Here is a 24,733-nt window from a genome sequence, read left to right as displayed (position 1 = left end):
AGGCAGGCATATAAAGAAAATTTAATGTTCTTCCTCCTTTCCCCAAAACATACACATCCCTTCCAAGACTAGTACTTCAGAGATAATCAATATTAATACTTTTGGTGCACGTACTTTGACACATTTCTCCCTGCTTGTGCAAACATACACCAGTGTATGTACACATATATTGTCTTGCTTAGTAAAGTTGGGGTCTCCTATACCTATTTATTTAAAAAATTTTTAATTGTAATAAAATACACATAACATAAAATTTACCATCTTAACCATTTTTAAGTGTACAGTTCACTAGTGTTAAGCATATTCACATTGTTGTGCAATCAATCTCCAGAACTCTTTTTGTCTTACGCAACTGAAACTCTATATCCATCAAACAACCACTCTCCCATTCTCCCCTCCCCAAGCTCTTGGCAGTCATCATTCTAATGTGTGTTTTGATGAATTTGACTGCTCTTTGTACCTCATGTAAGTTGAATCATACAGTATTTATCTTTTTGTGACTGGCTTATTTCACTCAGCGTAATGTCCTCGAGATTCATCCACATTGTAGAATATGACAGAATTTCCTTCCTTTTTAAGGCTGAATAGGATTCCATTGTATGCTTGTTCCACCATTTGTTTATCCATTCATCCCTCGATGACACTTGGGTTGCTTCCCCCTTTTAGCTATTTGCAATTAGTGCTGCCAGGAACATGGGTGTACAAATATCTCTTCCAGACCATGCTGTCAATTCTTTCGGGTATACACCTAGGAGTAGAACTGCTGGATCATATGGTAATTCTATTTTTGATTTTTTGAGTAACTGCCATACGGTTTCCCATAGTGGGAGTATCATTTTACAGTCACACCAGCAGTGCACAGGGGTTCCAAGTTTTCCACGTCCTTGCCAACACTTTGAGTTTTTTGAGAGTAGCCATTCAAATGGATGTGAGGTGGTATGACACTGTGGTTTTGGTCTGCACTTTCCTAATGATCAGTGATACTGAGCATCTTTTCATGTGTTTTTGGGCCATTTGTATATCTACTTCGGAGATATGTCCATTCATGTCCTTTGCCCAGTTTTTTGTTGTTGTTGTTGTTCTTGTTTTGTTGTTGAGTTGTAGGAGTTCTTTATATATTGTGGAATATTAACCCCTCATCAGATATACGATTTGCAAATACCTTCTCCCATACAGTAGATTGCCTTTTCATTTTGTTGTGTCCTTTGATGCAGAGAAGTTTTTAATTTTGATGTAGTTCAGTTTGCCTGTTTCTTAACTTTCATTGTCTATTCTTTTGGTGTCATATCCAAGACATCATTACCAAATCCAATATCATGAAGATTTTCCTCTGTGTTTTCTTTAACGAGTTTTATAGTTTTCGCTTTTATATGTAAGCCTTTGATCTATTTTGAGTTAACTTTTGTAGACGTTTTGAGATAAGGGTCCAACTTCATTTTTTTGCATGTGGACATCTGGTTTTCCCAACACCATTTGTTGAAAAGATTGCCCTTTCCTATTGAATGGTCTTGGCACCTCTGTTGAAGATCTTTTGACCACACATGTGAGGGTTAATTCTGGGCTCTCTATTCTATTCCATATTTGTCTATATGTCTGCTTTTAGGTCAGTACCATGCTGTTTTGATTACTGTAGCTTTGTAGTGTAGTTTGGAATCAGAGCATGAGATGCCTCCAGCTTTGTTCTTCTTTCTCAAGATTGCTTTGGCTATTCAGGGCCTTTTGTGGTTCCATACAAATTTTAGGATTGTTTGTTATATCCTGGAAAATGCCATTGGAATTTTGATAAGGATTGCATTGAATCTGTAGATTACTTTAAGTAGTGTGGACATTTTAACAATAGTAATTCTTCCAGCCATGAGCATGGAATACCTTTCCCTCAGTAAACCCTCAGATATTTTTAGTTTGTGCTCTTTATGGGGATTAACCTCCCCTGGATTTGATCATATATCCTAACATGGTATAAGAAGAGTACCACGGGATATCAAAGTCAGATTAGAATCTTTTTGGTGACACTCAATGAAGAAAAAGAGATATGTTTGCCGTACCAAATATGTATAATTTATTAGACCTTGCTATATTATTCCCCTCTCATAGGAAGTGAAAGTTGCAAGACGGTGGAGTTTAGGAGGTGAATGTGTCTGAGAAGGACAGATGGTTCTTCCTCAGCTTTGGCAGCATTGAGCTGTGGAGAGGAGGCTCGCTGAAGGTCAATCCCAAGGCAAACTTGCTTTCCCATTTCTTGGGTCCAATTTGTATTTTGGTGGCCTTAGTGGAGAGATCAAGATCTTTCTAGTGTTGAATGGAATCAGATAAGTCTATGAAGTCCCAATATTTGGTAACCCCTCAGAAAAAGTCAATTAAAGTTCAAGAACTTGTTAGTGTCCAGGGGTGGTTGAAGAGATAATTGCTTCATGGATTGAGCTGGAAGTTGAACTTTCAAGTTGAAAATCAGCAACCTGGCTTTTAGCAGGTGGGCTGCCAGCAAGTGGGCTCACAGCAGGTGGGCTGGCAGCAGCAGGCTAGGCGGCAGCAGGACCGTCCACAGTAGGATGGGCGGCAGCAGGAGGTCTGGGCATGGTGCAGCTGGCAGCAGCACGGGGGGGTGCAGCTCACCACACAGCAGGGAGGCAGGCAGGTGCCCTCCATGCGGTAGTCAGGTCGGCACCACCTGGTGCGGCAGCTCACAGCTCCACTGCCTCCCTCCTGGCCACAGCCAATGCTACCAGCAATGCCACAGCCAGTCTCACAGCCACTGGTCTGGCAGAAGGTTGGCTGGCAACACCTGGTTTGGCAGCAGGTTGGCTGACAGCAGCTGGAGCCACAGGTCCCACCAGTGGAACAGATGGGAAATCCACAGAAGCTAGTGGAACAGCAGGCCATGGTGTCAGGAGTTAGGTTGAGAGTTGACTTGTTAAGAGAAGTTTCTGAGTTTTGGCCGCACTTTCCACGTCTGGCCTTTTATATATCCTGTAGAGCCGTGTATTTCCCTAACATTTAGCATTTTTCCTTGATACCATTGCGAAGTCAGTCTCTGACTGGCTAATACCTGAGTTGTTAAGGTTATAAATAGCATTTTCAATGGACTGCTTGGGTCATTGTTCAATTAAATCTCATTATGTTTCTTCTTTGCCCTTTGGATCAAGCCAAGGCTCATTATGGAAGTCACATGATAGTCTAGACTTGGGCCAACCATTGCCCTGGCTTGCTTTGTCATAAATGTCCTTTGACAACCTTGAGGCAGAGTTTATCTAAACTGAACATTCTCTTCCTAACTGGTCATTCAATTAAGGACCATGATCTCGTAAACAATTCGTCTTGACTTGGAATGGCTACCATTAGTGTCATCAAAACGGGAGCTATCACCTGATTCATCAACATCAGAAGAAGTATGCTTTTCTGTGTTCCGTTTGTGCAAGTTACAGGATCCTCAGAACTCGAACAAGTATTTTTGTTATCAATGTACATATTCCCAACTGAAACCCTTAATGACTTTTCTTGTGGATTGTTTCCTGACTCTACTAAATTAAAAATCATATGCTAGTAATAAATACACGTTTTAAGAAGTCAAACAGTAGGCAGGCATATAAAGAAAATTTAATGTTCTTCCTCCTTTCCCCAAAACATACACATCCCTTCCAAGACTAGTACTTCAGAGATAATCAATATTAATACTTTTGGTGCACGTACTTTGACACATTTCTCCCTGCTTGTGCAAACATACACCAGTGTATGTACACATATATTGTCTTGCTTAGTAAAGTTGGGGTCTCCTATACCTATTTATTTAAAAAAATTTTAATTGTAATAAAATACACATAACATAAAATTTACCATCTTAACCATTTTTAAGTGTACAGTTCACTAGTGTTAAGCATATTCACATTGTTGTGCAATCAATCTCCAGAACTCTTTTTGTCTTACGCAACTGAAACTCTATATCCATTATACAACCACTCTCCCATTCTCCCCTCCCCAAGCTCTTGGCAGTCATCATTCTAATGTGTGTTTTGATGAATTTGACTGCTCTTTGTACCTCATGTAAGTTGAATCATACAGTATTTATCTTTTTGTGACTGGCTTATTTCACTTAGCGTAATGTCCTCGAGATTCATCCACATTGTAGAATATGACAGAATTTCCTTCCTTTTTAAGGCTGAATAGGATTCCATTGTATGCTTGTTCCACCATTTGTTTATCCATTCATCCCTCGATGACACTTGGGTTGCTTCCCCCTTTTAGCTATTTGCAATAAGTGCTGCCAGGAACATGGGTGTACAAATATCTCTTCCAGACCATGCTGTCAATTCTTTCGGGTATATACCTAGGAGTAGAACTGCTGGATCATATGGTAATTCTATTTTTGATTTTTTGAGTAACTGCCATACGGTTTCCCATAGTGGGTGTGTCATTTTACAGTCACACCAGCAGTGCACAGGGGTTCCAATTTTTCCACGTCCCTGCCAACACTTTGAGTTTTTTGAGAGTAGCCATTCAAATGGATGTGAGGTGGTATGACACTGTGGTTTTGGTCTGCACTTTCCTAATGATCAGTGATACTGAGCATCTTTTCATGTGTTTTTGGGCCATTTGTATATCTACTTCGGAGATATGTCCATTCATGTCCTTTGCCCAGTTTTTTGTTGTTGTTGTTGTTCTTGTTTTGTTGTTGAGTTGTAGGAGTTCTTTATATATTGTGGAATATTAACCCCTCATCAGATATACGATTTGCAAATACCTTCTCCCATACAGTAGATTGCCTTTTCATTTTGTTGTGTCCTTTGATGCAGAGAAGTTTTTAATTTTGATGTAGTTCAGTTTGCCTGTTTCTTAACTTTCATTGTCTATTCTTTTGGTGTCATATCCAAGACATCATTACCAAATCCAATATCATGAAGATTTTCCTCTGTGTTTTCTTTAACGAGTTTTATAGTTTTCGCTTTTATATGTAAGCCTTTGATCTATTTTGAGTTAACTTTTGTAGACGTTTTGAGATAAGGGTCCAACTTCATTTTTTTGCATGTGGACATCTGGTTTTCCCAACACCATTTGTTGAAAAGATTGCCCTTTCCTATTGAATGGTCTTGGCACCTCTGTTGAAGATCTTTTGACCACACATGTGAGGGTTAATTCTGGGCTCTCTATTCTATTCCATATTTGTCTATATGTCTGCTTTTAGGTCAGTACCATGCTGTTTTGATTACTGTAGCTTTGTAGTGTAGTTTGGAATCAGAGCATGAGATGCCTCCAGCTTTGTTCTTCTTTCTCAAGATTGCTTTGGCTATTCAGGGCCTTTTGTGGTTCCATACAAATTTTAGGATTGTTTGTTATATCCTGGAAAATGCCATTGGAATTTTGATAAGGATTGCATTGAATCTGTAGATTACTTTAAGTAGTGTGGACATTTTAACAATAGTAATTCTTCCAGCCATGAGCATGGAATACCTTTCCCTCAGGAAACCCTCAGATATTTTTAGTTTGTGCTCTTTATGGGGATTAACCTCCCCTGGATTTGATCATATATCCTAACATGGTATAAGAAGGGTACCACGGGATATCAAAGTCAGATTAGAATCTTTTTGGTGACACTCAATGAAGAAAAAGAGATATGTTTGCCGTACCAAATATGTATAATTTATTAGACCTTGCTATATTATTCCCCTCTCATAGGAAGTGAAAGTTGCAAGACGGTGGAGTTTAGGAGGTGAATGTGTCTGAGAAGGACAGATGGTTCTTCCTCAGCTTTGGCAGCATTGAGCTGTGGAGAGGAGGCTCGCTGAAGGTCAATCCCAAGGCAAACTTGCTTTCCCATTTCTTGGGTCCAATTTGTATTTTGGTGGCCTTAGTGGAGAGATCAAGATCTTTCTAGTGTTGAATGGAATCAGATAAGTCTATGAAGTCCCAATATTTGGTAACCCCTCAGAAAAAGTCAATTAAAGTTCAAGAACTTGTTAGTGTCCAGGGGTGGTTGAAGAGATAATTGCTTCATGGATTGAGCTGGAAGTTGAACTTTCAAGTTGAAAATCAGCAACCTGGCTTTTAGCAGGTGGGCTGCCAGCAAGTGGGCTCACAGCAGGTGGGCTGGCAGCAGCAGGCTAGGCGGCAGCAGGACCGTCCACAGTAGGATGGGCGGCAGCAGGAGGTCTGGGCATGGTGCAGCTGGCAGCAGCACGGGGGGGTGCAGCTCACCACACAGCAGGGAGGCAGGCAGGTGCCCTCCACGCGGCAGTCAGGTCGGCACCACCTGGTGCGGCAGCTCACAGCTCCACTGCCTCCCTCCTGGCCACAGCCAATGCTACCAGCAATGCCACAGCCAGTCTCACAGCCACTGGTCTGGCAGAAGGTTGGCTGGCAACACCTGGTTTGGCAGCAGGTTGGCTGACAGCAGCTGGAGCCACAGGTCCCACCATTGGAACAGATGGGAAATCCACAGAAGCTAGTGGAACAGCAGGCCATGGTGTCAGGAGTTAGGTTGAGAGTTGACTTGTTAAGAGAAGTTTCTGAGTTTTGGCCGCACTTTCCACGTCTGGCCTTTTATATATCCTGTAGAGCCGTGTATTTCCCTAACATTTAGCATTTTTCCTTGATACCATTGCGAAGTCAGTCTCTGACTGGCTAATACCTGAGTTGTTAAGGTTATAAATAGCATTTTCAATGGACTGCTTGGGTCATTGTTCAATTAAATCTCATTATGTTTCTTCTTTGCCCTTTGGATCAAGCCAAGGCTCATTATGGAAGTCACATGATAGTCTAGACTTGGGCCAACCATTGCCCTGGCTTGCTTTGTCATAAATGTCCTTTGACAACCTTGAGGCAGAGTTTATCTAAACTGAACATTCTCTTCCTAACTGGTCATTCAATTAAGGACCATGATCTCGTAAACAATTCGTCTTGACTTGGAATGGCTACCATTAGTGTCATCAAAACGGGAGCTATCACCTGATTCATCAACATCAGAAGAAGTATGCTTTTCTGTGTTCCGTTTGTGCAAGTTACAGGATCCTCAGAACTCGAACAAGTATTTTTGTTATCAATGTACATATTCCCAACTGAAACCCTTAATGACTTTTCTTGTGGATTGTTTCCTGACTCTACTAAATTAAAAATCATATGCTAGTAATAAATACACGTTTTAAGAAGTCAAACAGTAGGCAGGCATATAAAGAAAATTTAATGTTCTTCCTCCTTTCCCCAAAACATACACATCCCTTCCAAGACTAGTACTTCAGAGATAATCAATATTAATACTTTTGGTGCACGTACTTTGACACATTTCTCCCTGCTTGTGCAAACATACACCAGTGTATGTACACATATATTGTCTTGCTTAGTAAAGTTGGGGTCTCCTATACCTATTTATTTAAAAAAATTTTAATTGTAATAAAATACACATAACATAAAATTTACCATCTTAACCATTTTTAAGTGTACAGTTCACTAGTGTTAAGCATATTCACATTGTTGTGCAATCAATCTCCAGAACTCTTTTTGTCTTACGCAACTGAAACTCTATATCCATTATACAACCACTCTCCCATTCTCCCCTCCCCAAGCTCTTGGCAGTCATCATTCTAATGTGTGTTTTGATGAATTTGACTGCTCTTTGTACCTCATGTAAGTTGAATCATACAGTATTTATCTTTTTGTGACTGGCTTATTTCACTTAGCGTAATGTCCTCGAGATTCATCCACATTGTAGAATATGACAGAATTTCCTTCCTTTTTAAGGCTGAATAGGATTCCATTGTATGCTTGTTCCACCATTTGTTTATCCATTCATCCCTCGATGACACTTGGGTTGCTTCCCCCTTTTAGCTATTTGCAATAAGTGCTGCCAGGAACATGGGTGTACAAATATCTCTTCCAGACCATGCTGTCAATTCTTTCGGGTATATACCTAGGAGTAGAACTGCTGGATCATATGGTAATTCTATTTTTGATTTTTTGAGTAACTGCCATACGGTTTCCCATAGTGGGTGTGTCATTTTACAGTCACACCAGCAGTGCACAGGGGTTCCAATTTTTCCACGTCCCTGCCAACACTTTGAGTTTTTTGAGAGTAGCCATTCAAATAGATGTGAGGTGGTATGTCACTGTGGTTTTGGTCTGCACTTTCCTAATGATCAGTGATACTGAGCGTCTTTTCATGTGTTTCTTGGCCATTTGTATATCTTCTTTGGGGATATGTCCATTCATGTCCTTTGCCCAGTTTTTTGTTGTTGTTGTTGTTCTTGTTTTGTTGTTGAGTTGTAAGAGTTCTTTATATATTGTGGAATATTAACCCCTCATCAGATATACGATTTGCAAATACCTTCTCCCATACAGTAGATTGCCTTTTCATTTTGTTGTGTCCTTTGATGCAGAGAAGTTTTTAATTTTGAATTAGTTCAGTTTGCCTGTTTCTTAACTTTCATTGTCTATTCTTTTGGTGTCATATCCAAGACATCATTACCAAATCCAATATCATGAAGATTTTCCTCAGTGTTTTCTTTAACGAGTTTTATAGTTTTCGCTTTTATATGTAAGCCTTTGATCTATTTTGAGTTAACTTTTGTAGACGTTTTGAGATAAGGGTCCAACTTCATTTTTTTGCATGTGGACATCTGGTTTTCCCAACACCATTTGTTGAAAAGATTGCCCTTTCCTATTGAATGGTCTTGGCACCTCTGTTGAAGATCTTTTGACCACATATGTGAGGCTTAATTCTGGGCTCTCTATTCTATTCCATATTTGTCTATATGTCTGCTTTTAGGTCAGTACCATGCTGTTTTGATTACTGTAGCTTTGTAGTGTAGTTTGAAATCAGAGCATGAGATGCCTCCAGCTTTGTTCTTCTTTCTCAAGATTGCTTTGGCTATTCAGGGCCTTTTGTGGTTCCATACAAATTTTAGGATTGTTTGTTATATCCTGGAAAATGCCATTGGAATTTTGATAAGGATTGCATTGAATCTGTAGATTACTTTAAGTAGTGTGGACATTTTAACAATAGTAATTCTTCCAGCCATGAGCATGGAATACCTTTCCCTCAGTAAACCCTCAGATATTTTTAGTTTGTGCTCTTTATGGGGATTAACCTCCCCTGGATTTGATCATATATCCTAACATGGTATAAGAAGAGTACCACGGGATATCAAAGTCAGATTAGAATCTTTTTGGTGACACTCAATGAAGAAAAAGAGATATGTTTGCCGTACCAAATATGTATAATTTATTAGACCTTGCTATATTATTCCCCTCTCATAGGAAGTGAAAGTTGCAAGACGGTGGAGTTTAGGAGGTGAATGTGTCTGAGAAGGACAGATGGTTCTTCCTCAGCTTTGGCAGCATTGAGCTGTGGAGAGGAGGCTCGCTGAAGGTCAATCCCAAGGCAAACTTGCTTTCCCATTTCTTGGGTCCAATTTGTATTTTGGTGGCCTTAGTGGAGAGATCAAGATCTTTCTAGTGTTGAATGGAATCAGATAAGTCTATGAAGTCCCAATATTTGGTAACCCCTCAGAAAAAGTCAATTAAAGTTCAAGAACTTGTTAGTGTCCAGGGGTGGTTGAAGAGATAATTGCTTCATGGATTGAGTTGGAAGTTGAACTTTCAAGTTGAAAATCAGCAACCTGGCTTTTAGCAGGTGGGCTGCCAGCAAGTGGGCTCACAGCAGGTGGGCTGGCAGCAGCAGGCTAGGCGGCAGCAGGACCGTCCACAGTAGGATGGGCAGCAGCAGGAGGTCTGGGCATGGTGCAGCTGGCAGCAGCACGGGGGGGTGCAGCTCACCACACAGCAGGGAGGCAGGCAGGTGCCCTCCACGCGGCAGTCAGGTCGGCACCACCTGGTGCGGCAGCTCACAGCTCCACTGCCTCCCTCCTGGCCACAGCCAATGCTACCAGCAATGCCACAGCCAGTCTCACAGCCACTGGTCTGGCAGAAGGTTGGCTGGCAACACCTGGTTTGGCAGCAGGTTGGCTGACAGCAGCTGGAGCCACAGGTCCCACCAGTGGAACAGATGGGAAATCCACAGAAGCTAGTGGAACAGCAGGCCATGGTGTCAGGAGTTAGGTTGAGAGTTGACTTGTTAAGAGAAGTTTCTGAGTTTTGGCCGCACTTTCCACGTCTGGCCTTTTATATATCCTGTAGAGCCGTGTATTTCCCTAACATTTAGCATTTTTCCTTGATACCATTGCGAAGTCAGTCTCTGACTGGCTAATACCTGAGTTGTTAAGGTTATAAATAGCATTTTCAATGGACTGCTTGGGTCATTGTTCAATTAAATCTCATTATGTTTCTTCTTTGCCCTTTGGATCAAGCCAAGGCTCATTATGGAAGCCACATGATAGTCTAGACTTGGGCCAACCATTGCCCTGGCTTGCTTTGTCATAAATGTCCTTTGACAACCTTGAGGCCGAGTTTATCTAAACTGAACATTCTCTTCCTAACTGGTCATTCAATTAAGGACCATGATCTCGTAAACAATTCGTCTTGACTTGGAATGGCTACCATTAGTGTCATCAAAACGGGAGCTATCACCTGATTCATCAACATCAGAAGAAGTATGCTTTTCTGTGTTCCGTTTGTGCAAGTTACAGGATCCTCAGAACTCGAACAAGTATTTTTGTTATCAATGTACATATTCCCAACTGAAACCCTTAATGACTTTTCTTGTGGATTGTTTCCTGACTCTACTAAATTAAAAATCATATGCTAGTAATAAATACACGTTTTAAGAAGTCAAACAGTAGGCAGGCATATAAAGAAAATTTAATGTTCTTCCTCCTTTCCCCAAAACATACACATCCCTTCCAAGACTAGTACTTCAGAGATAATCAATATTAATATTTTGGTGCACGTACTTTGACACATTTCTCCCTGCTTGTGCAAACATACACCAGTGTATGTACACATATATTGTCTTGCTTAGTAAAGTTGGGGTCTCCTATACCTATTTATTTAAAAAAATTTTAATTGTAATAAAATACACATAACATAAAATTTACCATCTTAACCATTTTTAAGTGTACAGTTCACTAGTGTTAAGCATATTCACATTGTTGTGCAATCAATCTCCAGAACTCTTTTTGTCTTACGCAACTGAAACTCTATATCCATTATACAACCACTCTCCCATTCTCCCCTCCCCAAGCTCTTGGCAGTCATCATTCTAATGTGTGTTTTGATGAATTTGACTGCTCTTTGTACCTCATGTAAGTTGAATCATACAGTATTTATCTTTTTGTGACTGGCTTATTTCACTTAGCGTAATGTCCTCGAGATTCATCCACATTGTAGAATATGACAGAATTTCCTTCCTTTTTAAGGCTGAATAGGATTCCATTGTATGCTTGTTCCACCATTTGTTTATCCATTCATCCCTCGATGACACTTGGGTTGCTTCCCCCTTTTAGCTATTTGCAATTAGTGCTGCCAGGAACATGGGTGTACAAATATCTCTTCCAGACCATGCTGTCAATTCTTTCGGGTATATACCTAGGAGTAGAACTGCTGGATCATATGGTAATTCTATTTTTGATTTTTTGAGTAACTGCCATACGGTTTCCCATAGTGGGTGTATCATTTTACAGTCACACCAGCAGTGCACAGGGGTTCCAATTTTTCCACGTCCCTGCCAACACTTTGAGTTTTTTGAGAGTAGCCATTCAAATAGATGTGAGGTGGTATGTCACTGTGGTTTTGGTCTGCACTTTCCTAATGATCAGTGATACTGAGCATCTTTTCATGTGTTTTTTGGCCATTTGTATATCTTCTTTGTAGCTATGTCCATTCATGTCCTTTGCCCAGTTTTTTTTTGTTGTTGTTCTTCTTCTTTTGTTGTTGAGTTGTAGGAGTTCTTTATATATTGTGGAATATTAACCCCTCATCAGATATACGATTTGCAAATACCTTCTTCCATACAGTAGATTGCCTTTTCATTTTGTTGTGTCCTTTGATGCAGAGAAGTTTTTAATTTTGATGTAGTTCAGTTTGCCTGTTTCTTAACTTTCATTGTCTATTCTTTTGGTGTCATATCCAAGACATCATTACCAAATCCAATATCATGAAGATTTTCCTCTGTGTTTTCTTTAACGAGTTTTATAGTTTTCGCTTTTATATGTAAGCCTTTGATCTATTTTGAGTTAACTTTTGTAGACGTTTTGAGATAAGGGTCCAACTTCATTTTTTTGCATGTGGACATCTGGTTTTCCCAACACCATTTGTTGAAAAGATTGCCCTTTCCTATTGAATGGTCTTGGCACCTCTGTTGAAGATCTTTTGACCACATATGTGAGGCTTAATTCTGGGCTCTCTATTCTATTCCATATTTGTCTATATGTCTGCTTTTAGGTCAGTACCATGCTGTTTTGATTATTGTAGCTTTGTAGCGTAGTTTGAAATCAGAGCATGAGATGCCTCCAGCTTTGTTCTTCTTTCTCAAGATTGCTTTGGCTATTCAGGGCCTTTTGTGGTTCCATACAAATTTTAGGATTGTTTGTTATATCCTGGAAAATGCCATTGGAATTTTGATAAGGATTGCATTGAATCTGTAGATTACTTTGGTGGTATGGACATTTTAACAATAGTAATTCTTCCAGCCATGAGCATGGAATACCTTTCCCTCAGTAAACCCTCAGATATTTTTAGTTTGTGCTCTTTATGGGGATTAACCTCCCCTGGATTTGATCATATATCCTAACATGGTATAAGAAGAGTACCACGGGATATCAAAGTCAGATTAGAATCTTTTTGCGACACTCAATGAAGAAAAAGAGATATGTTTGCCGTACCAAATATGTATAATTTATTAGACCTTGCTATATTATTCCCCTCTCATAGGAAGTGAAAGTTGCAAGACGGTGGAGTTTAGGAGGTGAATGTGTCTGAGAAGGACAGATGGTTCTTCCTCAGCTTTGGCAGCATTGAGCTGTGGAGAGGAGGCTCGCTGAAGGTCAATCCCAAGGCAAACTTGCTTTCCCATTTCTTGGGTCCAATTTGTATTTTGGTGGCCTTAGTGGAGAGATCAAGATCTTTCTAGTGTTGAATGGAATCAGATAAGTCTATGAAGTCCCAATATTTGGTAACCCCTCAGAAAAAGTCAATTAAAGTTCAAGAACTTGTTAGTGTCCAGGGGTGGTTGAAGAGATAATTGCTTCATGGATTGAGCTGGAAGTTGAACTTTCAAGTTGAAAATCAGCAACCTGGCTTTTAGCAGGTGGGCTGCCAGCAAGTGGGCTCACAGCAGGTGGGCTGGCAGCAGCAGGCTAGGCGGCAGCAGGACCGTCCACAGTAGGATGGGCGGCAGCAGGAGGTCTGGGCATGGTGCAGCTGGCAGCAGCACGGGGGGGTGCAGCTCACCACACAGCAGGGAGGCAGGCAGGTGCCCTCCACGCGGCAGTCAGGTCGGCACCACCTGGTGCGGCAGCTCACAGCTCCACTGCCTCCCTCCTGGCCACAGCCAATGCTACCAGCAATGCCACAGCCAGTCTCACAGCCACTGGTCTGGCAGAAGGTTGGCTGGCAACACCTGGTTTGGCAGCAGGTTGGCTGACAGCAGCTGGAGCCACAGGTCCCACCAGTGGAACAGATGGGAAATCCACAGAAGCTAGTGGAACAGCAGGCCATGGTGTCAGGAGTTAGGTTGAGAGTTGACTTGTTAAGAGAAGTTTCTGAGTTTTGGCCGCACTTTCCACGTCTGGCCTTTTATATATCCTGTAGAGCCGTGTATTTCCCTAACATTTAGCATTTTTCCTTGATACCATTGCGAAGTCAGTCTCTGACTGGCTAATACCTGAGTTGTTAAGGTTATAAATAGCATTTTCAATGGACTGCTTGGGTCATTGTTCAATTAAATCTCATTATGTTTCTTCTTTGCCCTTTGGATCAAGCCAAGGCTCATTATGGAAGCCACATGATAGTCTAGACTTGGGCCAACCATTGCCCTGGCTTGCTTTGTCATAAATGTCCTTTGACAACCTTGAGGCCGAGTTTATCTAAACTGAACATTCTCTTCCTAACTGGTCATTCAATTAAGGACCATGATCTCGTAAACAATTCGTCTTGACTTGGAATGGCTACCATTAGTGTCATCAAAACGTGAGCTATCACCTGATTCATCAACATCAGAAGAAGTATGCTTTTCTGTGTTCCGTTTGTGCAAGTTACAGGATCCTCAGAACTCGAACAAGTATTTTTGTTATCAATGTACATATTCCCAACTGAAACCCTTAATGACTTTTCTTGTGGATTGTTTCCTGACTCTACTAAATTAAAAATCATATGCTAGTAATAAATACGCATTTTAAGAAGTCAAACAGTAGGCAGGCATATAAAGAAAATTTAATGTTCTTCCTCCTTTCCCCAAAACATACACATCCCTTCCAAGACTAGTACTTCAGAGATAATCAATATTAATACTTTTGGTGCACGTACTTTGACACATTTCTCCCTGCTTGTGCAAACATACACCAGTGTATGTACACATATATTGTCTTGCTTAGTAAAGTTGGGGTCTCCTATACCTATTTATTTAAAAAATTTTTAATTGTAATAAAATACACATAACATAAAATTTACCATCTTAACCATTTTTAAGTGTACAGTTCACTAGTGTTAAGCATATTCACATTGTTGTGCAATCAATCTCCAGAACTCTTTTTGTCTTACGCAACTGAAACTCTATATCCATCAAACAACCACTCTCCCATTCTCCCCTCCCCAAGCTCTTGGCAGTCATCATTCTAATGTGTGTTTTGATGAATTTGACTGCTCTTTGTACCTCATGTAAGTTGAATCATACAGTATTTATCTTTTTGTGACTGGCTTGTTTCACTCAGCGTAATGTCCTCGAGATTCATCCACATTGTAGAATATGACAGAATTTCCTTCCTTTTTAAGGCTGAATAGGATTCCATTGTATGCTTGTTCCACCATTTGTTTATCCATTCATCCCTCGATGACACTTGGGTTGCTTCCCCCTTTTAGCTATTTGCAATTAGTGCTGCCAGGAACATGGGTGTACAAATATCTCTTCCAGACCATGCTGTCAATTCTTTCGGGTATACACCTAGGAGTAGAACTGCTGGATCATATGGTAATTCTATTTTTGATTTTTTGAGTAACTGCCATACGGTTTCCCATAGTGGGAGTATCATTTTACAGTCACACCAGCAGTGCACAGGGGTTCCAAGTTTTCCACGTCCTTGCCAACACTTTGAGTTTTTTGAGAGTAGCCATTCAAATGGATGTGAGGTGGTATGACACTGTGGTTTTGGTCTGCACTTTCCTAATGATCAGTGATACTGAACATCTTTTCATGTGTTTTTGGGCCATTTGTATATCTTCTTCGTCGATATGTCCATTCATGTCCTTTGCCCAGTTTTTTTTTGTTGTTGTTGTTCTTGTTTTGTTGTTGAGTTGTAGGAGTTCTTTATATATTGTGGAATATTAACCCCTCATCAGATATACGATTTGCAAATACCTTCTCCCATACAGTAGATTGCCTTTTCATTTTGTTGTGTCCTTTGATGCAGAGAAGTTTTTAATTTTGAATTAGTTCAGTTTGCCTGTTTCTTAACTTTCATTGTCTATTCTTTTGGTGTCATATCCAAGACATCATTACCAAATCCAATATCATGAAGATTTTCCTCTGTGTTTTCTTTAACGAGTTTTATAGTTTTCGCTTTTATATGTAAGCCTTTGATCTATTTTGAGTTAACTTTTGTAGACGTTTTGAGATAAGGGTCCAACTTCATTTTTTTGCATGTGGACATCTGGTTTTCCCAACACCATTTGTTGACAAGATTGCCCTTTCCTATTGAATGGTCTTGGCACCTCTGTTGAAGATCTTTTGACCACATATGTGAGGGTTAATTCTGGGCTCTCTATTCTATTCCATATTTGTCTATATGTCTGCTTTTAGGTCAGTACCATGCTGTTTTGATTACTGTAACTTTGTAGTGTAGTTTGAAATCAGAGCATGAGATGCCTCCAGCTTTGTTCTTCTTTCTCAAGATTGCTTTGGCTATTCAGGGCCTTTTGTGGTTCCATACAAATTTTAGGATTGTTTGTTATATCCTGGAAAATGCCATTGGAATTTTGATAAGGATTGCATTGAATCTGTAGATTACTTTAAGTAGTGTGGACATTTTAACAATAGTAATTCTTCCAGCCATGAGCATGGAATACCTTTCCCTCAGTAAACCCTCAGATATTTTTAGTTTGTGCTCTTTATGGGGATTAACCTCCCCTGGATTTGATCATATATCCTAACATGGTATAAGAAGAGTACCACGGGATATCAAAGTCAGATTAGAATCTTTTTGGTGACACTCAATGAAGAAAAAGAGATATGTTTGCCGTACCAAATATGTATAATTTATTAGACCTTGCTATATTATTCCCCTCTCATAGGAAGTGAAAGTTGCAAGACGGTGGAGTTTAGGAGGTGAATGTGTCTGAGAAGGACAGATGGTTCTTCCTCAGCTTTGGCAGCATTGAGCTGTGGAGAGGAGGCTCGCTGAAGGTCAATCCCAAGGCAAACTTGCTTTCCCATTTCTTGGGTCCAATTTGTATTTTGGTGGCCTTAGTGGAGAGATCAAGATCTTTCTAGTGTTGAATGGAATCAGATAAGTCTATGAAGTCCCAATATTTGGTAACCCCTCAGAAAAAGTCAATTAAAGTTCAAGAACTTGTTAGTGTCCAGGGGTGGTTGAAGAGATAATTGCTTCATGGATTGAGTTGGAAGTTGAACTTTCAAGTTGAAAATCAGCAACCTGGCTTTTAGCAGGTGGGCTGCCAGCAAGTGGGCTCACAGCAGGTGGGCTGGCAGCAGCAGGCTAGGCGGCAGCAGGACCGTCCACAGTAGGATGGGCGGCAGCAGGAGGTCTGGGCATGGTGCAGCTGGCAGCAGCACGGGGGGGTGCAGCTCACCACACAGCAGGGAGGCAGGCAGGTGCCCTCCACGCGGCAGTCAGGTCGGCACCACCTGGTGCGGCAGCTCACAGCTCCACTGCCTCCCTCCTGGCCACAGCCAATGCTACCAGCAATGCCACAGCCAGTCTCACAGCCACTGGTCTGGCAGAAGGTTGGCTGGCAACACCTGGTTTGGCAGCAGGTTGGCTGACAGCAGCTGGAGCCACAGGTCCCACCAGTGGAACAGATGGGAAATCCACAGAAGCTAGTGGAACAGCAGGCCATGGTGTCAGGAGTTAGGTTGAGAGTTGACTTGTTAAGAGAAGTTTCTGAGTTTTGGCCGCACTTTCCACGTCTGGCCTTTTATATATCCTGTAGAGCCGTGTATTTCCCTAACATTTAGCATTTTTCCTTGATACCATTGCGAAGTCAGTCTCTGACTGGCTAATACCTGAGTTGTTAAGGTTATAAATAGCATTTTCAATGGACTGCTTGGGTCATTGTTCAATTAAATCTCATTATGTTTCTTCTTTGCCCTTTGGATCAAGCCAAGGCTCATTATGGAAGCCACATGATAGTCTAGACTTGGGCCAACCATTGCCCTGGCTTGCTTTGTCATAAATGTCCTTTGACAACCTTGAGGCCGAGTTTATCTAAACTGAACATTCTCTTCCTAACTGGTCATTCAATTAAGGACCATGATCTCGTAAACAATTCGTCTTGACTTGGAATGGCTACCATTAGTGTCATCAAAACGTGAGCTATCACCTGATTCATCAACATCAGAAGAAGTATGCTTTTCTGTGTTCCGTTTGTGCAAGTTACAGGATCCTCAGAACTCGAACAAGTATTTTTGTTACCAATGTACATATTCCCAACTGAAACCCTTAATGACTTTTCTTGTGGATTGTTTCCTGACTCTACTAAATTAAAAATCATATGCTAGTAATAAATACGCATTTTAAGAAGTCAAACAGTAGGCAGGCATATAAAGAAAATTTAATGTTCTTCCTCCTTTCCCCAAAACATACACATCCCTTCCAAGACTAGTACTTCAGAGATAATCAATATTAATACTTTTGGTGCACGTACTTTGACACATTTCTCCCTGCTTGTGCAAACATACACCAGTGTATGTACACATATATTGTCTTGCTTAGTAAAGTTGGGGTCTCCTATACCTATTTATTTAAAAAATTTTTAATTGTAATAAAATACACATAACATAAAATTTACCATCTTAACCATTTTTAAGTGTACAGTTCACTAGTGTTAAGCATATTCACATTGTTGTGCAATCAATCTCCAGAACTCTTTTTGTCTTACGCAACTGAAACTCTATATCCATCAAACAACCACTCTCCCATTCTCCCCTCCCCAAGCTCTTGGCAGTCATCATTCTAATGTGTGTTTTGATGAATTTGACTGCTCTTTGTACCTCATGTAAGTTGAATCATACAGTATTTATCTTTTTGTGACTGGCTTATTTCACTCAGCGTAATGTCCTCGAGATTCATCCACATTGTAGAATATGACAGAATTTCCTTCCTTTTTAAGGCTGAATAGGATTCCATTGTATGCTTGTTCCACCATTTGTTTATCCATTCATCCCTCGATGACACTTGGGTTGCTTCCCCCTTTTAGCTATTTGCAATTAGTGCTGCCAGGAACATGGGTGTACAAATATCTCTTCCAGACCATGCTGTCAATTCTTTCGGGTATACACCTAGGAGTAGAACTGCTGGATCATATGGTAATTCTATTTTTGATTTTTTGAGTAACTGCCATACGGTTTCCCATAGTGGGAGTATCATTTTACAGTCACACCAGCAGTGCACAGGGGTTCCAAGTTTTCCACGTCCTTGCCAACACTTTGAGTTTTTTGAGAGTAGCCATTCAAATGGATGTGAGGTGGTATGACACTGTGGTTTTGGTCTGCACTTTCCTAATGATCAGTGATACTGAACATCTTTTCATGTGTTTTTGGGCCATTTGTATATCTTCTTCGTCGATATGTCCATTCATGTCCTTTGCCCAGTTTTTTTTTTGTTGTTGTTGTTCTTGTTTTGTTGTTGAGTTGTAGGAGTTCTTTATATATTGTGGAATATTAACCCCTCATCAGATATACGATTTGCAAATACCTTCTCCCATACAGTAGATTGCCTTTTCATTTTGTTGTGTCCTTTGATGCAGAGAAGTTTTTAATTTTGAATTAGTTCAGTTTGCCTGTTTCTTAACTTTCATTGTCTATTCTTTTGGTGTCATATCCAAGACATCATTACCAAATCCAATATCATGAAGATTTTCCTCTGTGTTTTCTTTAACGAGTTTTATAGTTTTCGCTTTTATATGTAAGCCTTTGATCTATTTTGAGTTAACTTTTGTAGACGTTTTGAGATAAGGGTCCAACTTCATTTTTTTGCATGTGGACATCTGGTTTTCCCAACACCATTTGTTGACAAGATTGCCCTTTCCTATTGAATGGTCTTGGCACCTCTGTTGAAGATCTTTTGACCACATATGTGAGGGTTAATTCTGGGCTCTCTATTCTATTCCATATTTGTCTATATGTCTGCTTTTAGGTCAGTACCATGCTGTTTTGATTACTGTAACTTTGTAGTGTAGTTTGAAATCAGAGCATGAGATGCCTCCAGCTTTGTTCTTCTTTCTCAAGATTGCTTTGGCTATTCAGGGCCTTTTGTGGTTCCATACAAATTTTAGGATTGTTTGTTATATCCTGGAAAATGCCATTGGAATTTTGATAAGGATTGCATTGAATCTGTAGATTACTTTAAGTAGTGTGGACATTTTAACAATAGTAATTCTTCCAGCCATGAGCATGGAATACCTTTCCCTCAGTAAACCCTCAGATATTTTTAGTTTGTGCTCTTTATGGGGATTAACCTCCCCTGGATTTGATCATATATCCTAACATGGTATAAGAAGAGTACCACGGGATATCAAAGTCAGATTAGAATCTTTTTGGTGACACTCAATGAAGAAAAAGAGATATGTTTGCCGTACCAAATATGTATAATTTATTAGACCTTGCTATATTATTCCCCTCTCATAGGAAGTGAAAGTTGCAAGACGGTGGAGTTTAGGAGGTGAATGTGTCTGAGAAGGACAGATGGTTCTTCCTCAGCTTTGGCAGCATTGAGCTGTGGAGAGGAGGCTCGCTGAAGGTCAATCCCAAGGCAAACTTGCTTTCCCATTTCTTGGGTCCAATTTGTATTTTGGTGGCCTTAGTGGAGAGATCAAGATCTTTCTAGTGTTGAATGGAATCAGATAAGTCTATGAAGTCCCAATATTTGGTAACCCCTCAGAAAAAGTCAATTAAAGTTCAAGAACTTGTTAGTGTCCAGGGGTGGTTGAAGAGATAATTGCTTCATGGATTGAGTTGGAAGTTGAACTTTCAAGTTGAAAATCAGCAACCTGGCTTTTAGCAGGTGGGCTGCCAGCAAGTGGGCTCACAGCAGGTGGGCTGGCAGCAGCAGGCTAGGCGGCAGCAGGACCGTCCACAGTAGGATGGGCGGCAGCAGGAGGTCTGGGCATGGTGCAGCTGGCAGCAGCACGGGGGGGTGCAGCTCACCACACAGCAGGGAGGCAGGCAGGTGCCCTCCACGCGGCAGTCAGGTCGGCACCACCTGGTGCGGCAGCTCACAGCTCCACTGCCTCCCTCCTGGCCACAGCCAATGCTACCAGCAATGCCACAGCCAGTCTCACAGCCACTGGTCTGGCAGAAGGTTGGCTGGCAACACCTGGTTTGGCAGCAGGTTGGCTGACAGCAGCTGGAGCCACAGGTCCCACCAGTGGAACAGATGGGAAATCCACAGAAGCTAGTGGAACAGCAGGCCATGGTGTCAGGAGTTAGGTTGAGAGTTGACTTGTTAAGAGAAGTTTCTGAGTTTTGGCCGCACTTTCCACGTCTGGCCTTTTATATATCCTGTAGAGCCGTGTATTTCCCTAACATTTAGCATTTTTCCTTGATACCATTGCGAAGTCAGTCTCTGACTGGCTAATACCTGAGTTGTTAAGGTTATAAATAGCATTTTCAATGGACTGCTTGGGTCATTGTTCAATTAAATCTCATTATGTTTCTTCTTTGCCCTTTGGATCAAGCCAAGGCTCATTATGGAAGCCACATGATAGTCTAGACTTGGGCCAACCATTGCCCTGGCTTGCTTTGTCATAAATGTCCTTTGACAACCTTGAGGCCGAGTTTATCTAAACTGAACATTCTCTTCCTAACTGGTCATTCAATTAAGGACCATGATCTCGTAAACAATTCGTCTTGACTTGGAATGGCTACCATTAGTGTCATCAAAACGTGAGCTATCACCTGATTCATCAACATCAGAAGAAGTATGCTTTTCTGTGTTCCGTTTGTGCAAGTTACAGGATCCTCAGAACTCGAACAAGTATTTTTGTTATCAATGTACATATTCCCAACTGAAACCCTTAATGACTTTTCTTGTGGATTGTTTCCTGACTCTACTAAATTAAAAATCATATGCTAGTAATAAATACGCATTTTAAGAAGTCAAACAGTAGGCAGGCATATAAAGAAAATTTAATGTTCTTCCTCCTTTCCCCAAAACATACACATCCCTTCCAAGACTAGTACTTCAGAGATAATCAATATTAATACTTTTGGTGCACGTACTTTGACACATTTCTCCCTGCTTGTGCAAACATACACCAGTGTATGTACACATATATTGTCTTGCTTAGTAAAGTTGGGGTCTCCTATACCTATTTATTTTAAAAATTTTTAATTGTAATAAAATACACATAACATAAAATTTACCATCTTAACCATTTTTAAGTGTACAGTTCACTAGTGTTAAGCATATTCACATTGTTGTGCAATCAATCTCCAGAACTCTTTTTGTCTTACGCAACTGAAACTCTATATCCATCAAACAACCACTCTCCCATTCTCCCCTCCCCAAGCTCTTGGCAGTCATCATTCTAATGTGTGTTTTGATGAATTTGACTGCTCTTTGTACCTCATGTAAGTTGAATCATACAGTATTTATCTTTTTGTGACTGGCTTATTTCACTCAGCGTAATGTCCTCGAGATTCATCCACATTGTAGAATATGACAGAATTTCCTTCCTTTTTAAGGCTGAATAGGATTCCATTGTATGCTTGTTCCACCATTTGTTTATCCATTCATCCCTCGATGACACTTGGGTTGCTTCCCCCTTTTAGCTATTTGCAATTAGTGCTGCCAGGAACATGGGTGTACAAATATCTCTTCCAGACCATGCTGTCAATTCTTTCGGGTATACACCTAGGAGTAGAACTGCTGGATCATATGGTAATTCTATTTTTGATTTTTTGAGTAACTGCCATATGGTTTCCCATAGTGGGAGTATCATTTTACAGTCACACCAGCAGTGCACAGGGGTTCCAAGTTTTCCACGTCCTTGCCAACACTTTGAGTTTTTTGAGAGTAGCCATTCAAATGGATGTGAGGTGGTATGACACTGTGGTTTTGGTCTGCACTTTCCTAATGATCAGTGATACTGAACATCTTTTCATGTGTTTTTGGGCCATTTGTATATCTTCTTCGTCGATATGTCCATTCATGTCCTTTGCCCAGTTTTTTTTTGTTGTTGTTGTTCTTGTTTTGTTGTTGAGTTGTAGGAGTTCTTTATATATTGTGGAATATTAACCCCTCATCAGATATACGATTTGCAAATACCTTCTCCCATACAGTAGATTGCCTTTTCATTTTGTTGTGTCCTTTGATGCAGAGAAGTTTTTAATTTTGAATTAGTTCAGTTTGCCTGTTTCTTAACTTTCATTGTCTATTCTTTTGGTGTCATATCCAAGACATCATTACCAAATCCAATATCATGAAGATTTTCCTCTGTGTTTTCTTTAACGAGTTTTATAGTTTTCGCTTTTATATGTAAGCCTTTGATCTATTTTGAGTTAACTTTTGTAGACGTTTTGAGATAAGGGTCCAACTTCATTTTTTTGCATGTGGACATCTGGTTTTCCCAACACCATTTGTTGACAAGATTGCCCTTTCCTATTGAATGGTCTTGGCACCTCTGTTGAAGATCTTTTGACCACATATGTGAGGGTTAATTCTGGGCTCTCTATTCTATTCCATATTTGTCTATATGTCTGCTTTTAGGTCAGTACCATGCTGTTTTGATTACTGTAACTTTGTAGTGTAGTTTGAAATCAGAGCATGAGATGCCTCCAGCTTTGTTCTTCTTTCTCAAGATTGCTTTGGCTATTCAGGGCCTTTTGTGGTTCCATACAAATTTTAGGATTGTTTGTTATATCCTGGAAAATGCCATTGGAATTTTGATAAGGATTGCATTGAATCTGTAGATTACTTTAAGTAGTGTGGACATTTTAACAATAGTAATTCTTCCAGCCATGAGCATGGAATACCTTTCCCTCAGTAAACCCTCAGATATTTTTAGTTTGTGCTCTTTATGGGGATTAACCTCCCCTGGATTTGATCATATATCCTAACATGGTATAAGAAGAGTACCACGGGATATCAAAGTCAGATTAGAATCTTTTTGGTGACACTCAATGAAGAAAAAGAGATATGTTTGCCGTACCAAATATGTATAATTTATTAGACCTTGCTATATTATTCCCCTCTCATAGGAAGTGAAAGTTGCAAGACGGTGGAGTTTAGGAGGTGAATGTGTCTGAGAAGGACAGATGGTTCTTCCTCAGCTTTGGCAGCATTGAGCTGTGGAGAGGAGGCTCGCTGAAGGTCAATCCCAAGGCAAACTTGCTTTCCCATTTCTTGGGTCCAATTTGTATTTTGGTGGCCTTAGTGGAGAGATCAAGATCTTTCTAGTGTTGAATGGAATCAGATAAGTCTATGAAGTCCCAATATTTGGTAACCCCTCAGAAAAAGTCAATTAAAGTTCAAGAACTTGTTAGTGTCCAGGGGTGGTTGAAGAGATAATTGCTTCATGGATTGAGTTGGAAGTTGAACTTTCAAGTTGAAAATCAGCAACCTGGCTTTTAGCAGGTGGGCTGCCAGCAAGTGGGCTCACAGCAGGTGGGCTGGCAGCAGCAGGCTAGGCGGCAGCAGGACCGTCCACAGTAGGATGGGCGGCAGCAGGAGGTCTGGGCATGGTGCAGCTGGCAGCAGCACGGGGGGGTGCAGCTCACCACACAGCAGGGAGGCAGGCAGGTGCCCTCCACGCGGCAGTCAGGTCGGCACCACCTGGTGCGGCAGCTCACAGCTCCACTGCCTCCCTCCTGGCCACAGCCAATGCTACCAGCAATGCCACAGCCAGTCTCACAGCCACTGGTCTGGCAGAAGGTTGGCTGGCAACACCTGGTTTGGCAGCAGGTTGGCTGACAGCAGCTGGAGCCACAGGTCCCACCAGTGGAACAGATGGGAAATCCACAGAAGCTAGTGGAACAGCAGGCCATGGTGTCAGGAGTTAGGTTGAGAGTTGACTTGTTAAGAGAAGTTTCTGAGTTTTGGCCGCACTTTCCACGTCTGGCCTTTTATATATCCTGTAGAGCCGTGTATTTCCCTAACATTTAGCATTTTTCCTTGATACCATTGCGAAGTCAGTCTCTGACTGGCTAATACCTGAGTTGTTAAGGTTATAAATAGCATTTTCAATGGACTGCTTGGGTCATTGTTCAATTAAATCTCATTATGTTTCTTCTTTGCCCTTTGGATCAAGCCAAGGCTCATTATGGAAGCCACATGATAGTCTAGACTTGGGCCAACCATTGCCCTGGCTTGCTTTGTCATAAATGTCCTTTGACAACCTTGAGGCCGAGTTTATCTAAACTGAACATTCTCTTCCTAACTGGTCATTCAATTAAGGACCATGA

The 24,733-nt window shown here is 40.8% G+C and overlaps 6 protein-coding genes and 1 pseudogene across 6 annotated transcripts; all 7 read right to left on the bottom strand.

Annotated features, from left to right (window-relative positions):
* Nucleotides 1-2,463: 2,463 nt before the first annotated feature.
* On the bottom strand, nucleotides 2,464-2,880 carry LOC133080835 (keratin, high-sulfur matrix protein, B2A-like). Its single transcript, XM_061176929.1, has one exon. It carries the CDS (start codon nucleotides 2,878-2,880, stop codon nucleotides 2,464-2,466), a length of 417 nt encoding a protein of 138 aa, XP_061032912.1.
* Nucleotides 2,881-6,036: 3,156 nt separating this feature from the next.
* LOC133080834 (keratin, high-sulfur matrix protein, B2A-like) lies at nucleotides 6,037-6,453 on the bottom strand. Its single transcript, XM_061176928.1, has one exon. The coding sequence runs from the start codon at nucleotides 6,451-6,453 to the stop codon at nucleotides 6,037-6,039; it is 417 nt and encodes a 138-aa protein (XP_061032911.1).
* Nucleotides 6,454-9,582: 3,129 nt separating this feature from the next.
* Nucleotides 9,583-10,026, bottom strand: LOC133080833 (keratin-associated protein 1-4-like; annotated as a pseudogene).
* A 3,153-nt stretch (nucleotides 10,027-13,179) lies between these two features.
* On the bottom strand, nucleotides 13,180-13,596 carry LOC133080302 (keratin, high-sulfur matrix protein, B2A-like). The gene has a single exon (XM_061176202.1). The coding sequence runs from the start codon at nucleotides 13,594-13,596 to the stop codon at nucleotides 13,180-13,182; it is 417 nt and encodes a 138-aa protein (XP_061032185.1).
* Nucleotides 13,597-16,752: 3,156 nt separating this feature from the next.
* Nucleotides 16,753-17,169, bottom strand: LOC133080306 (keratin, high-sulfur matrix protein, B2A-like). The gene has a single exon (XM_061176205.1). It carries the CDS (start codon nucleotides 17,167-17,169, stop codon nucleotides 16,753-16,755), a length of 417 nt encoding a protein of 138 aa, XP_061032188.1.
* Nucleotides 17,170-20,326: 3,157 nt separating this feature from the next.
* On the bottom strand, nucleotides 20,327-20,743 carry LOC133080305 (keratin, high-sulfur matrix protein, B2A-like). Its single transcript, XM_061176204.1, has one exon. The coding sequence runs from the start codon at nucleotides 20,741-20,743 to the stop codon at nucleotides 20,327-20,329; it is 417 nt and encodes a 138-aa protein (XP_061032187.1).
* A 3,156-nt stretch (nucleotides 20,744-23,899) lies between these two features.
* On the bottom strand, nucleotides 23,900-24,316 carry LOC133080307 (keratin, high-sulfur matrix protein, B2A-like). Its single transcript, XM_061176206.1, has one exon. It carries the CDS (start codon nucleotides 24,314-24,316, stop codon nucleotides 23,900-23,902), a length of 417 nt encoding a protein of 138 aa, XP_061032189.1.
* Between the last annotated feature and the right edge of the window lie 417 nt (nucleotides 24,317-24,733).

This window comes from Eubalaena glacialis, chromosome 19 (assembly GCF_028564815.1).
Source record: "Eubalaena glacialis isolate mEubGla1 chromosome 19, mEubGla1.1.hap2.+ XY, whole genome shotgun sequence".
Taxonomy (NCBI): Eukaryota; Metazoa; Chordata; class Mammalia; order Artiodactyla; family Balaenidae; genus Eubalaena; species Eubalaena glacialis.
The sequence above is the reverse complement of the archived record's forward strand: the minus strand, read 5'-3'. Positions and strand labels throughout refer to the sequence as shown.

Bases quoted from the DNA above. Each gene is read 5' to 3' on its own strand.
- LOC133080835 (XM_061176929.1), bottom strand. From the start codon at position 2,880: ATGGCCTGCTGTTCCACTAGCTTCTGTGGATTTCCCATCTGTTCCACT.
- LOC133080834 (XM_061176928.1), bottom strand. From the start codon at position 6,453: ATGGCCTGCTGTTCCACTAGCTTCTGTGGATTTCCCATCTGTTCCAAT.
- LOC133080302 (XM_061176202.1), bottom strand. From the start codon at position 13,596: ATGGCCTGCTGTTCCACTAGCTTCTGTGGATTTCCCATCTGTTCCACT.
- LOC133080306 (XM_061176205.1), bottom strand. From the start codon at position 17,169: ATGGCCTGCTGTTCCACTAGCTTCTGTGGATTTCCCATCTGTTCCACT.
- LOC133080305 (XM_061176204.1), bottom strand. From the start codon at position 20,743: ATGGCCTGCTGTTCCACTAGCTTCTGTGGATTTCCCATCTGTTCCACT.
- LOC133080307 (XM_061176206.1), bottom strand. From the start codon at position 24,316: ATGGCCTGCTGTTCCACTAGCTTCTGTGGATTTCCCATCTGTTCCACT.